The 12,501-nt window shown below is 58.6% G+C and overlaps 4 protein-coding genes and 1 non-coding gene across 5 annotated transcripts; 1 reads left to right on the forward strand and 4 right to left on the reverse strand.

Moving 5' to 3' along the window:
- Nucleotides 1–1,843: 1,843 nt before the first annotated feature.
- BJ171DRAFT_195765 (uncharacterized protein) lies at nt 1,844–3,160 on the reverse strand. The gene is made up of 4 exons (XM_053106215.1): nt 3,042–3,160; nt 2,864–2,953; nt 2,574–2,691; nt 1,844–2,459 (listed from the first exon to the last, which is right to left on the reverse strand). Exons 1-4 carry the CDS (start codon nt 3,081–3,083, stop codon nt 2,341–2,343), a joined length of 369 nt encoding a protein of 122 aa, XP_052963880.1. The 5' UTR covers nt 3,084–3,160; the 3' UTR covers nt 1,844–2,340.
- On the reverse strand, nt 1,919–2,001 carry BJ171DRAFT_t234. Its single transcript has one exon. It is a non-coding gene; the product is annotated as a tRNA-Leu (tRNA).
- On the forward strand, nt 2,931–5,994 carry BJ171DRAFT_516542 (tryptophanyl-tRNA synthetase). Its single transcript, XM_053112034.1, has 8 exons — nt 2,931–2,971; nt 3,208–3,612; nt 3,842–3,961; nt 4,154–4,339; nt 4,445–4,528; nt 4,690–4,906; nt 5,143–5,451; nt 5,613–5,994. The coding sequence occupies exons 2-8, from the start codon at nt 3,263–3,265 to the stop codon at nt 5,724–5,726; spliced, it is 1,380 nt and encodes a 459-aa protein (XP_052963881.1). The 5' UTR covers nt 2,931–2,971; nt 3,208–3,262; the 3' UTR covers nt 5,727–5,994.
- BJ171DRAFT_195769 (uncharacterized protein) lies at nt 5,873–6,939 on the reverse strand. Its single transcript, XM_053106217.1, has one exon. The coding sequence runs from the start codon at nt 6,713–6,715 to the stop codon at nt 6,032–6,034; it is 684 nt and encodes a 227-aa protein (XP_052963882.1). The 5' UTR covers nt 6,716–6,939; the 3' UTR covers nt 5,873–6,031.
- On the reverse strand, nt 6,940–9,051 carry BJ171DRAFT_195768 (kinase-like domain-containing protein). The gene is made up of 3 exons (XM_053106216.1): nt 8,347–9,051; nt 8,150–8,233; nt 6,940–8,040 (listed from the first exon to the last, which is right to left on the reverse strand). The coding sequence occupies exons 1-3, from the start codon at nt 8,701–8,703 to the stop codon at nt 7,165–7,167; spliced, it is 1,317 nt and encodes a 438-aa protein (XP_052963883.1). The 5' UTR covers nt 8,704–9,051; the 3' UTR covers nt 6,940–7,164.
- Between the last annotated feature and the right edge of the window lie 3,450 nt (nt 9,052–12,501).

Genomic DNA, 12,501 nt, shown 5'->3' on the forward strand with positions numbered 1-12,501 from the left:
CATCCGCCGCTGATGTGGGCTCGCTCGGTTCTCGGATTCAGTCGCAGAGTGATATGCGTGGCTCGGCGCAGGCTCTTGCCAGTAACGAAGCCCTCATCTCGAAGCGACCAGTCACCCCCTCGTATCCACCGTCCTTCAGCGTCATGCCCCAGCCTGGTGACCAGCACAGGCCTGCGAGCGTCGGAGACCTATATTCCGAATCTAATCCGAGCCGCGCTTCGGCCTCCAAGCCCTCCTTCCACCACAACAACACCAAGAGCATTTCCGATTTCAGCGACCTGCAAAGCTTGAGTGTTGGAGCCCTGGACGACTTTGGAATGCCCGAGTTCAAATCGATCCAGCTTCCTCCTCCGCCATTGCCCACATCGCTGCCTCTGCCACAGACGCCTCAGCATCCAGCCCAAGCAGGAATAGGCGGTAACTTTGGCCTGCATGCAAATTCGGCCGGGTTTGGAAATCCCGGTGGTCCAATCGGCACCACCGCTGGTCGTGGACCACCGGTCATCAGCCCTGGACTTGGCGGCCTTGGGGCAGTTGGTGGGCCCCTCGCATTGGCTGGATCAGGGGTCGGGGGGTTAGCCGTCTCCGGAACCGTCGACCAGCGTATGTATGCTGGTGGCATCGAAGCTTCCAAGGCTCCATCTGGCGAGCAGAGCTCGGTCATTGCAAACATCGGACGGGCCTTCAACGGCATGGGTCTGGGCGACAAGCCTGACTTTCTCGGCCCGCTCAATCAGCCTGGGTTCAAGTCCCCTCAGCAGCCGCAGGTTCCGATGCAGAGTCCGACACGTCCGGAAACGTTAGCCGCCGCGAGTGTGGCGCCAGTCGGGGGATTTATGAATGCTCCGGGCGGCATGGACATGTCACACACCCAAGGATTGATCGGCGTGCAAGCAGTCAACCCCCGGATCAGCCCGCAGCAACCGGTATTCAGCAACCCGGCAATGCTGGCGAGCACATTTGGCGGCGGCGGTGGCAGCAGCAGTGTCACGTACCCGATGCAAAATGCCGCTCTGCCTATGGGTGGAATTGGATTCGCCTCGACGCCGGTCGCTGCTGCCACACCACAGGGATATCCCGGGCTCGGTGCTGCACTTGGACAGCCCATAGTGACGTCGCCAAATATGCCCATCCTCAACTCATGGGATGGCGGGTCCGGGCTGCAGCAGTTTGCACCAATTTCGAATGTACCGCTTGGACCTGTGCCGTCCGTCCCGTTGCCCGGCAGCCTGCCGGCTCCGCCTGGGATGCCGAACGGTCAGTTCATCGCCGCCAATACGTTTGTGCCCCAAGGACCCATCAGCCGTGTCCCGACCGCCAACACGGGCTCCACCATTCGCTCCATCAACCCGACACCCATGCACGCCTCCAGCCGTCCTCCGTCCACCACGATGGAGCCCGCAAGTCGCCCTCCAAGCGGATACCAGGCCAACTCAAGCCGCCCGCCAAGCGGCATTGAAGACCTCGATCCATTCTCGGTCTTCAACACGTCGACTGCGAATACAACAGTGCCGCTCCCGAGCAACACCGTGGCTGGTTCTGCACGTATCCCTCCCCCGGTGCCTGCCAAGCCCTCAGGGCTCACGGTCGCGGGACACCGGCCGTCGGGTTCAGTTGGATCCGGAAGCTCGGGCACAAGCAGCGGCGGCGGCGGCAGTGCCTGGGATGCAGCCTGGACAAACTTTCAGTGACACTGGATTGTAGTCCGTGTTGAGTTCAGCCGATGTACTTTTCACATCGGTGCGCCAACAGAACTCCCTCTCGTAGAATAAAGCGCCACACAGCGGGTGGCAATGTATACCGCAGGAACAGCAAGAGGCCAGCCCTATCGGGAGATCATTCGCATGCTTGTGTCTCGCAGAAGAAGAACGGCAAAAGGAGGACAGCAAAAGCAGGGCGGAGCAAAATTGCTTCAGGTTGGGAAGTGTGGGGTTCGAACCCACGCCACCTTGCGGTGAGGGCATCTTAAGTGCACCGTCGTAACCACTTGACTAACTTCCCTCCGGCATTTCGCGCCAGGCTGCATATACAGACCCAATCCAGCGCCTGCATCTCAGCACCCGACAGACAAGCACAAATGTACATCTCCAGCTGCCAACGGACGCTTGCGGGAGCTATCGGACACTTGCGAATGCTGAGAGGCTGTATTGCAGACGCCGGTATGGCGAGATCATGGCGAAGGAGCCCTGGGCGAGTGCGTCTGTGCTGTCCAAATCGTATCGTCCGGCCCGATGGAGCTCCGTTGCGCCGGGCGGTATCCAGGACGATCCAGCACCATGCCATCCGTGAAGGTGGGCTGGGAGCCGTGGTCCCTGTGCTATAAAGACGATGCGCTGGGTGCTATGAAGACGATGCGTTGGGAGCATCGTTCGATTTCTTGGTTGATCCGGTCTTGTCGATCAGTTCCACCCGCTGGAATCGGATTTTCTTGGATGTGTTCCCGACGTATTTGTGGGTTGCTGCAGCCACGGTCGTTCCAAAGGTTCAAGAGAGGCAAAGAGTCAGACCGGGTGTGCTGCCAATATCCTCCGCGGCCAGCGGTCGGTCCGTGACGGATGCTGCAAACGGCTCACCGTTGCCGTGGGTGTCGGTCTGCTGCTCAAAGAGCAGATCGGTGCCGATAGCTTGGTCGAGCACCCCTTGGAACGTCATGTTTCCGAGCCGGACATATGGCGTGGCTGTATCGATGCCCTGGGTGCAGATGGGGTGGCATCATGCCAGTGAATGGCTGGTCGGCGACTCAACCAGCGCCGATCGGCGTTCTGGGGATAGGGAGTCTCTGGGTGTGCATCATGTGGCATTTGCAGACTACATCGTACGGCAGCATGCGTGCATCCAGAGCCACAGCCCACCGCTTTCATACCACCACCGACATGCCGTTGTAGTCCTCCATGACTCTCCGAAGGGCTACGGGATGCAGATCCGCGCCAAAGTCCAGGACAGCATACGACACCTGGGCGAGAGCAGGAAGGTGAGTGCGAGTCAGGATGCAAGCTGCAGGCCCAGCGGCCCGGATATCGAGCAGCCAGTCTGCGCCTTACGCTTTCCTCCTCAACCCAGTCGCTCTCCTTGGCTGCGTTCATGGCGGCTTGGTGCTGGAGAGGCGATCGTCCGGGAGGCAAGCCAATGCATCGGCCGATACAGGGCGCTTGGCCACACAACAGCCGTGCTGCGCGCCAGCTCACGCCCGATTTTTCGCCTTTTGAGGCCGCGCCTTGCCTCGAGTCTTTCCTGCATCTGTCGCCTTCCTCTCCTGCCGTTGATGGATCGGTCCGGAGCCCCTTGGTTCGAGTCCCCCAGCGCACGTTTCCCGCCTGCCCAAGCCATGTCCTCGGAAGCACCCAAGCCCGAGCCCACCCAGCCGGCCGCCCCCGCCGCTGCCGACGCTGCCGACGCTGCCCCCGCTGCTGCTGGTGCCCATGAGCAAATCATCACGCCCTGGGAAGTCCAAGGCGCCGAGGTCGACGGCAAGCTCGTCGCCATCGACTACAACAAGCTCATCGTGGATTTCGGAACCCGTGCGATCGATGAAGCGCTGCTGGCTCGCTTTGAGCGACTGACCGGCGAGCGGCCCCACCCGTTCCTGCGACGAGGGCTGTTCTTCTCGCACAGGTATGGCCATCCTTCCAAGCACACCCGTGACGCTGCTGCTGTTCCTGGAGGCGGCTTTCCGAGAGCCCTGGCATGTAGCAAGGTGTCCATCGCAGTCCCGGAAGGGTCCGGTCCCTCTGCTGGATCCGATCTCATCGCTGGATCCGATCTCATCGCTGGGCCCGATCGCATCGCTAACCAACCCTGTCCCGCCGGCTGTTTCCCCCTTGCTCCTCGTCCTCTCACACAGAGACTTCACCACCATCCTCGATCGCTTCGAAAAGGGCAAGCCCTTCTACCTGTACACCGGCCGTGGCCCCAGCAGCGGCAGCATGCATGTCGGACACATGGTGCCGTTCATCTTTTGCAAGTAGGCACACTCGACACAATATGCTGTGGATCGCCTACATCGCTTTGAGCCCTGTCGATCAAATTGCTGTTGCTCAAAAGCAGCCGGCGGTTGCAGTGTCGTGCATGGCTGTGGTAACTGTGGACCGATGGCTCCTAATGGCTCCTAATGGCTGCCGGTCGCTGATGACTGTCTCGGCGACTCCTTCTCCAGATGGCTGCAGGACGTCTTCCAGGTTCCGGCTGTGATCCAGCTCACGGACGACGAAAAGTACCTGTTCAAGCAGGATCTCAAGCTTGAAGATGCCCACAAGTTTGGCATCGAGAACGCCAAGGACATCATCTCCTTTGGATTCGATCCCGAGAAGACCTTCATCTTTTCGAACCTGGACTATGTCGGGTACGACCCGGCTCCTTGTTGACTGTGCCAGAACGAGAACGGATGGGACAGCCCAAATCCGAGATTGCGCTGACGCTGTCTTCCTCGGCCCGGCTGTGTCCTCAGTGGTGCTTTCTATCGCAACATTGTCAAGGTCTCGCGATGCATCACCACCTCCGTCTCCCGCGCCACCTTTGGCTTTACTGATAGGTATGTCGGGCTGTCTCGCATGATGCCACCTGGTGTCTCGCCCAACTGGCTCCAATCGAACGTGCGCTGCTGCAAAGGTTGCTCATCGCCCCCGCCTCGATCTCCACCATCGGCACGGCCATCGGCACGGCCATCGTTACCGCCACCGTCCCTCTCGACAGCGACAACATTGGCAAGCTCCACTTTGTGTCCGTCCAGGCCTCCCCGTCCTTCTCCAACTCGTTCCCCCAGATTTTTGGCACCAAGAGCGACATTCCTTGCCTGATTCCCTGCGCCATTGATCAGGATCCTTACTTCCGACTGACTCGCGATGTTGCCGGCAAGCTCAAGTACCCCAAGCCAGCCTTGATCCACTCAAAGTTCTTCCCGGCTCTCCAGGTACGCGGCCGTGCTGGGAATACATATGCGACCGGGCCTGCTGGCTTGGGCGATATGACCGCAGCTGCTTGCGGCTGGGTTGTGTTTCTCTGGTTACCAATCGCAGTGATGATCTCGATACCACGAACGAGTCGGATTTGGCATCGACCTTGCGCATCGCGCGATTCCAAGTGCGCTATGGGACTGCTGTCACTGAAGCGTCCTTCTCTCGCATTCTTGGCATTTGATACACCCAGGGCCCTGGAACCAAGATGTCGGCCTCCAACCCCAACTCGGCCATCTACATGACCGACACTCCCGCTCAGATCAAGAACAAGATCAACCGATATGCCTTCTCTGGCGGCGGCGATACGGCCGAGCTCCACCGACTGCACGGCGGCGACACCGAGGTTGACGTCAGCTTCCAGTATCTCCGATTCTTCCTTGACGACGACGAGGAGCTGATCCAGATCGAAAAGAACTACCGAAGTGGCGAGCTCAGCACGGGAGCTCTCAAGGCCAAGTGCATCGAGATTGTCCAGAAACTGGTTGCCGCCATTCAGGAGGTAGGATCACAGCTGTCCCTCCACCCACTCCACGTTGGTCTCTCGTTTTGTGGCCTGTTGTGGGGCTGTGGCCCGATCGGATCATTTGCCATCCCCAGGGCTCTGTATCGTGCGACTGATCGTTCCTGCTGACTCCTGTTTCTACTTTCTGTCATCCTCAGAAACGCAAGTTGGTGAGCGACGAGGTCGTCCGATCTTTTATGGACAAGGACATTCCCAAGAAGTTTGTCATGAAGCAAGCTCTTGTCCAGCCCACCGCTGATCAGAAGGCCTAGGTGTCACCTGGCGGCCGACCGGGCAGCAGCAAACAACGGAGGATTCACGACATGAAAGGAAAAGTCGGCATTGTCTTGGCCACGATGATGGTGGCGGCTCTGCCCTATTTGCTTATGAAGACCAGGGCGATGGGTGTCGTCTTCAGACTTGCTATGTCAGCGCCGTTGGTCGATCGAGATAAGGTCTATCCTGAATTGCGTTGTTGCACTCTGTCCAGACACAACCGAGGCGTCCGTCGACCCAATACATTGGCCTGCTTGATTACAACGCTCGACTGCGTCGCCGTGCTGCAATGCTTCGGGAACTAGGTCCGAAGCAGGCGATCAAAATCAAATATGCTATATTGAGGGTGATGGCAAGAAAGCTCAAGGATACAAATGATTGGGACCGGAGGTCGGGAAGTACCAGTGGAAAATAGAAACACAGCCGAGTTGAACAGAAACAAGTACGGGAGGAAGGTGGGGATATGGATACAAACAACCAGCTTGGGGAGGGGGCTTGCTGCTCCAGAGAAGCAAGACCATGGGGGAGAGGGACAAATGGGCAATGACAAGAAGCACCAATACAAGGCGGATGCCAGAGAGAAGAGTATTGACAGAAAACCACACATTGAAGCGGGAACAAGAGTGGGAGCAAGAACGGGAACAAGAACGGGAACAAGAACGGGATTGGGTGTGCAAGGTAGAACATTGAATGCCAAGAAATAGCCCCGATACTGAAGACCGCCGAAACTGAAGCGGTGCCGAGGGAGAGAAAAGAAAAGCAAGAAGCAAAGAAACCCACATCCTGCATTGCAAGAAGGGAGGAAATCAAGTGGCCGTCCACCGCAAAGACAAAAAAAAAAGCCGCGGGAAAAAGAACGGATACGCAACAAAACTTTGGTTGGAGGGACAAGCCAAAACGCACACATTAACTTGAGCATATAGAGTGACGGCTGGGCCGCAAGGACCGAGAGTGAGTGGTGGAAAGATGGGCTAAGCGGTGACATTGGGAAGGGGGAGGATGGGGATTCGTCGAGTGGATCGTCTCCACGAGCAACGACACTTTCCAACGAGCCGGAGGAAAGAAGAGTAGTCGTTGCAAAGCCGAGGAAACGGGGGGTCGCCTGGAGATGGCATCGACGCGAAGGTGAAGGCGGAGAGAACGAAAAATGGTGAGGACGGCATCAAAAGGAACATGCAATGGTGGGAGACATGAGGGTGAAGCAGGCTTGGCTGCGTCGCGAGGGGCTCGATCGATTGGCTCGAGATAGCCTCCCCGAATCGCAAGGGGCAGGAGAACGAATGCGAAAGGGCGGGACGCAGGTGCAAGTCGGCAGGATTCAGTATGGATGAAGAGTAGCAGCTCGATGTGTTTCCGTGCACACAATCGAAGGGAGAGCAAAGCGCGGACCGGTGGGGCTGAAACGGAGGGTCATCGGCCTGGGTCGCCCACAGATTAGGACGGCATTGCCTGGCGGCACTCGTTCATCCATGGATGGCACACGAGTTCGTCCAGGCCGATGCGAAGAGCCGGGTCTTTGCATAGCAGCTTGGTAATCAGATCCCAGCAGGTCGGCGAGAGAGCGGACAGCCGCCTGGACTGGCTGTAGAAGCGACAGAGACGTTGGTAATGCGGCTGATGGTGATGCTGCCCCGAGCCAAACTTGGAGGGCCACACGGGACTGAAGCAGGTTTCATGCGGGGTGTCGAAGGGCAGCACGCCGCCAAAGGCCAGGATGTAGAGCAGCACGCCGAGACTCCAGCAAGCGCATTTCTCGCCATCAAAGGATGGATAGCCCATGATGATTTCGGGTGCGGAAAACTCGGCCGTGCCGCAGAAGAAGGCTGGCGGCAGGAGCTCGTTGGGTTGATACGGAACGGAAGAGCCAAAGTCGATGAGCTTGACGACCGGAACCCACGCATGTGGGGTGGGCGATGGACCATGCGGGCCCTTCTGCGATGCCGATGCTGACTTGCGGGCGCTAGCCGAGACCAGGGGCACCCAGTCCACCAAGACATTCTCGTCCTTGATGTCACCGTGCAGAAAGCCCCGCGAGGACATGTGGACAACGGCCTCGACGACGGACGAGAAGATGTGCATTTGCTCAAAGTCGGTCAAGGGTCGAGTCTGCAGCAATTGGAAGAGATCCATGGGATCACGCATGGCGTGGAGACTGGCGATTGAGGTGGTTGTATGTGCTGTGACGGCATCGAGAGAGCGCTGAGACTTTGGTGCAATCAGCTCCATGATGATGCAGTGGGCGTCGTCTTCGCAGACGTAGTCGATGAGCTGAACGAGATTCTTGTGACGGACAGACTTCATGATGGATACCTGGAGGGATGCAGACGAGGCACAGTGAGCGACGATGTCAGCAAGGGGTTGGAGACATCAATGGTAGTGTGTCAAAGACCAAAGGAGGATCGATAGGGGGCACACACACCTCCAAAGGAACCCGGCCCAGCTCGCTATGGTTTGACCAGAAGGCCGGATGGTCGCTGCGGGTTGGGAAGAGCTTGGCGGCGACCTGGATACGACGAGAGCGAGCGGCAGAGCAGTGAGAATCGAGACGGAGACAAACGACATGCAGGTGATCAGAACAGCCGGGAGCCAGGAGGCTCGCTCCCGAAGGACACCTACCGGCAAGCCATCCTTTTTGCGCCGTGCAGCCATCACTTTCCCATGGGCTCCCTCGCCGAGCTCATACAGCAGGGTGTACTGCCGAAGAAACTCTTTGGGATATTGTATCGGCGGGTCACTGGTCTGCAGGGCCAGGGAATGACTCGACGGCAACGGCAATGCGGCGATGGACTGGAACGGCGATGAAGGGGGCTTGGACGAGGCCGTGCTGCCCAAACCAGCGGTCGCTGGTGGATAGATTCCGTGGCCGGAGTGGTTTGGGAAGGAGAACGGCGGCGGGAACGACGGAGGGACATGACGAGGCCCGCACTGCTGCAGAGCAGAGGGCCTGGGCGAGGAGGAGAGATGGTGGGGCATATGGACCGGTACGACGGGGAGCAGGAACTGGGAAGAGCTGGAAGGAGTTGGAAGGAGTTGGAGTAGCGGCAGAAAGGGGGAGGGAGTGAAGGATGACGTAAAGGCAGGGATGGCTTGGGCTGAAACCAATCCTGGAGTGGGGGTTGGACGCACGAAGCCTGGACGGGCGTTGGTTCACAGACAGCGCTGGAGAAGAAGCGGCATGGACAGACGAGCAAGACGAGCAGAAGGACAGACGAGCAAGGCGAGCAGTGCACAGGAGAAAAGCAGTTCAGGAGCACGACCAAGCCCGGCGCTTCATGAGATGCACTTCCAACAAGCGAATCCGCGATGGAAAAAAAACGTCGCCCGGACCAAGGAGAAAAACGGGGGCGGCGCCGACCCACACGCCTCCGTCTCCTTTGGGGACGAGCCCGCAGCCATCCGCCCCCTTTGGAGGGCATGACCCCGGGTGGTCATGGAGGAGGCCGCGGGCAGCGCCGCGCTGGTGCGAGCCGGGCGGTCGCACGCAGAGACCGATTGGGGGACGGCGCTGCTTGTGCAAGGGCGATGGATCGCTTTGGCGACATGCTGCAGCGACAGAGCAAATTTGAGCAACGTCGAACAACTACATTTTATTCAGAAAAAAACGGGACACCACAGCCGTTTCCATGAACATGTAGTATGTGATGTGCTTGCGTCAAGCAAAGCCACAAGAAATAAAACAGATCACTTTGGCAGCCTCCGAGTGAAGACCGCCGGTCGCTCTCCGATCTCCACAATCGACCTACACACCGTGATCATGTTGCGCGCCGCATTGACGTCGCGATTCCACACTGTCCGGCAGCTGGGATTCTTGCAGCTCCTGACAAAGTGGGAATTCGCAACACTGGGCGCATCGAGTCCTTCCAACCGAACTGGCTCCAGGCACTTGGAGCACACTTGCGAGGTGTTGAACTCGTTCGTTGAGGCCACCTTGACGCTTCCATGATGGTGATTGGGACGGCGACGGTGGTGCTCGAATTGCTCAAAGTACTGAGCAAACCGCTGCCTCCGAGGGCTGGATGCATAGCCCTTGCCTTGACGCCATGACGCATTGCCAAAGGCGATCACCACATCGGTCCGTATCGGGGCGTGCTTCAGGACGGCCTTGCACATCCTGCCGACGGCCACTTGGCGCCTCTTGTGGCCTGTGAAGCGATGGTGACGGGCCTTCTTGCCAAGGTGGAAGTCGAGCTGCACTCGCAGCTCCGGTCGCAGGACATGGGTGAGATGGACCTTGAAGGCCTCCGAGGACGACACCTTAGGCGAGGGGGTGGACGACATCCAGGTCTCGATATCGAGTCGATACTTCATGGTGTTGTGCCACTCAGTATCGGACGTATGGCCACACATGTGCTGGTAGTGACCATTGGAGAACGAGACCACCTCGTCTTGGTGACCCGGTGCTTGGATGACCGCCGTGAAGATGGAGCCGACTCCAGGATCGATGCCAATCCAAGTGGTCTTGTCGGGGTCTGGGTCGCCAATGTGGGCCTGGATGCGCTGCTCGGCGGTCGGAGGAGGCTCGATGGTCTCGGTGTGATCGGTTCGAGGCAGAAACTTGACGAGACCGATGGTGCATCCAATGCCATCGGTGCTGATCTCGTAGTTGAACAGCTTCTTGTCCCTGACCCGCTCTTGGAAGAGGGAGCTACGCAGCTTGAAGCAACTGCGCCAGAGACGATCCTGGTTGTTGATGCCGTCATCGCCTTCATCCTTGAGCATGTCCCTGGTGAGTCCAAGGCGCTTCTTTGGACCCAGGAGTTGCCAAAGAGTGACCGTGTCAATCTTGACATACTTGGCCGTGGCAGTGCATGGAGGAACTATCGTGCACACGGCCGGAGGAGTGTCAAGAGCGAGCTGCTTGAGTGCCCAGTTGAGCCTGGATGCCAGCTTGTTGATCTTGGCCTTGGTGGTGCCGAGCTCAGACTTGGCCGTGGTGAACCTCTTGTCGTCGGAGGGAATACCTTGGGCAGTGAGCTCGTCCAGCTTGGCCTGGCGCTGCAGCTCGGTGACTCGGAGGGCGGGCATGTCACAGTCGATCCACTTGTGGACATTGTCGACCATCTTGTCTCGGGCGAGGATTCCCACATGGTGTGAGAGGCGGTGGAGGGCCCGGAAGCGGTCCTGGTCGTTGCTGTACCGAAACTCGTCCAGGATGTGGCCAAACTCGGGATAGAGGAACTCGAGATCGGCCTTGGGTGGTGTCTGCCCTGGTTTCTCGAAGAGCTCGAGACAGGCCTCGATGGCTTCGTGCTTATGCTTGTTGGCTGGGAAGACGGCAGCGCAGAAGCGGCGAAGGAGTCGCCAGTAGGCCAGGTCGAGGTGGGTGGTGCAGTTGGTGGCATAGGCGTTGACAGCCAGTGTGAGAAGCTGACTGTGAGCACCATCAGGCAGACGAGGGGCCGGAGGCAGGTCTGCGTGTCGAGTGGTCTGGTAGTCGCGAAAGGAAGCGACCAGATGCTCGTTGTATTTCTTGGTATCCCTGGCCGTCGAGAGGGCACCGGCCTGGACGATCCTGAAGCATTGGCGGATGAATGCAGGGGTGGCCCTGGAGATGACGGGGACGGGAAGATCCTGCTCGATGCACCGGAGGATGTGCAGGTTGAGCAGCCTGGATGCCTCGAACTGGATCTGGGTCATGGCCTCGACGGTGGCCTGGATCTTGTCGCGGAGAGCGGGATTGAGACAACAGCCATCCATCGTCTGCTTGAAGCAGCTGAACTGAGGGGCGGATGACCTTCCATCCACGAGTGGGACGACAGAACTCTTGAGGGGCCGGTATTTGGGACACTTGCTAGTGTTGCAGCGTTCGTGATCGGTGCCATCGCACTGGCGACATCGCTTGCCAGTACTCGAGGAAGTAGATGGACCAGGCTCGGTGGGATCGACATCCATTGGATCTGCAGAAGCAGTGGTGGTGAGCGACGGAGCAACAGACGACCAAGCATGCGTGGGGTCAGAATACGAACCAGAGACAGGCTCCGACTGTGACTTGGCTTTCTTGGGCCTGGGTGGCCGAGGCTGGCCATCACCGGTACCCTTGCGCTTCGGAGGCATGGGGACAGAGGATGCTGGATGTCTGCCAGTGGTACTGGTCAGAGCAGAGACTTTTTTATCGTGCAATGGCGCGATGATCAGATCAAGGCGAGATGAGGGAAGAAAGCAGCAGGGACGAAGGTGTGGCATTTATACCCGAGAGCAGGAGCCCGTCTGCGCGGGCTGGTTGGGGAAGTGACCCTGTTCAAAAATCGCCGAGAGGTTCAAGCCAGGGATGTGAACGCGAAAATGGCGGCTTGATTGGAGGGAACTCAACCCCAGAAGCGCATCGCTCGCTCAATCAGCCGTGGGAAGACATCTGGAAGCACCCTCCGAACGGCAGACTCAAACAGGGTCACCATCCCGACTCTGAACCCCTCGGACGCATTCAGCGCTGCTGCCTTCCTGTACTGATGCTTCACAATCCCAAAGAAGTTCTCGATGGGATTGAAGTCGGGCGAGGCAGGTGGGGTGAAGATCACTGACCATCCTCGGTGCTCGATGCAGCACACCAGAGTGGTTGATGGCAAATGCAGCCGAGACAGACTTGTGTTTCATGTGATTGCACTGGCGAAGCGGAGCACCCTTCGACGAGTATCCGTAGAGAGGGAAAATGGATTTCCTGATCCCTGTCTCGTCGACAAAAACGAGCCGTCGTGGGTCGATGGAGCGGGCCTGGTCCCTGAACTGTGCCACTCGCTCATCCAGTCGCTTGGACTTGTAGAGGTGTGTTGCCCT

This window comes from Polychytrium aggregatum (genome assembly GCF_025602895.1).
Source record: "Polychytrium aggregatum strain JEL109 chromosome Unknown BJ171scaffold_36, whole genome shotgun sequence".
In the NCBI taxonomy this organism is placed as follows: Eukaryota; Fungi; Chytridiomycota; class Chytridiomycetes; order Polychytriales; genus Polychytrium; species Polychytrium aggregatum.

Bases quoted from the DNA above. Each gene is read 5' to 3' on its own strand.
- BJ171DRAFT_195765 (XM_053106215.1), bottom strand. From the start codon at position 3,083: ATGAACGCAGCCAAGGAGAGCGACTGGGTTGAGGAGGAAAGC. The intron at 2,954-3,041 runs GTAAGGCGCAGA...GCTCTCGCCCAG, and splicing joins ACTGGGTTGAGGAGGAAAGC to GTGTCGTATGCTGTCCTGGA. The intron at 2,692-2,863 runs GTATGAAAGCGG...ATCTGCACCCAG, and splicing joins ACAACGGCATGTCGGTGGTG to GGCATCGATACAGCCACGCC.
- BJ171DRAFT_516542 (XM_053112034.1), top strand. From the start codon at position 3,263: ATGGATCGGTCCGGAGCCCCTTGGTTCGAGTCCCCCAGCGCACGTTTC. The intron at 4,529-4,689 runs GTATGTCGGGCT...CCCTCTCGACAG, and splicing joins ACCTTTGGCTTTACTGATAG to CGACAACATTGGCAAGCTCC. The intron at 4,907-5,142 runs GTACGCGGCCGT...TGATACACCCAG, and splicing joins AGTTCTTCCCGGCTCTCCAG to GGCCCTGGAACCAAGATGTC.
- BJ171DRAFT_195769 (XM_053106217.1), bottom strand. From the start codon at position 6,715: ATGTCACCGCTTAGCCCATCTTTCCACCACTCACTCTCGGTCCTTGCG.
- BJ171DRAFT_195768 (XM_053106216.1), bottom strand. From the start codon at position 8,703: ATGCCCCACCATCTCTCCTCCTCGCCCAGGCCCTCTGCTCTGCAGCAG. The intron at 8,234-8,346 runs GTAGGTGTCCTT...CGTCGTATCCAG, and splicing joins GCAAAAAGGATGGCTTGCCG to GTCGCCGCCAAGCTCTTCCC. The intron at 8,041-8,149 runs GTGTGTGTGCCC...GCATCCCTCCAG, and splicing joins TGGGCCGGGTTCCTTTGGAG to GTATCCATCATGAAGTCTGT.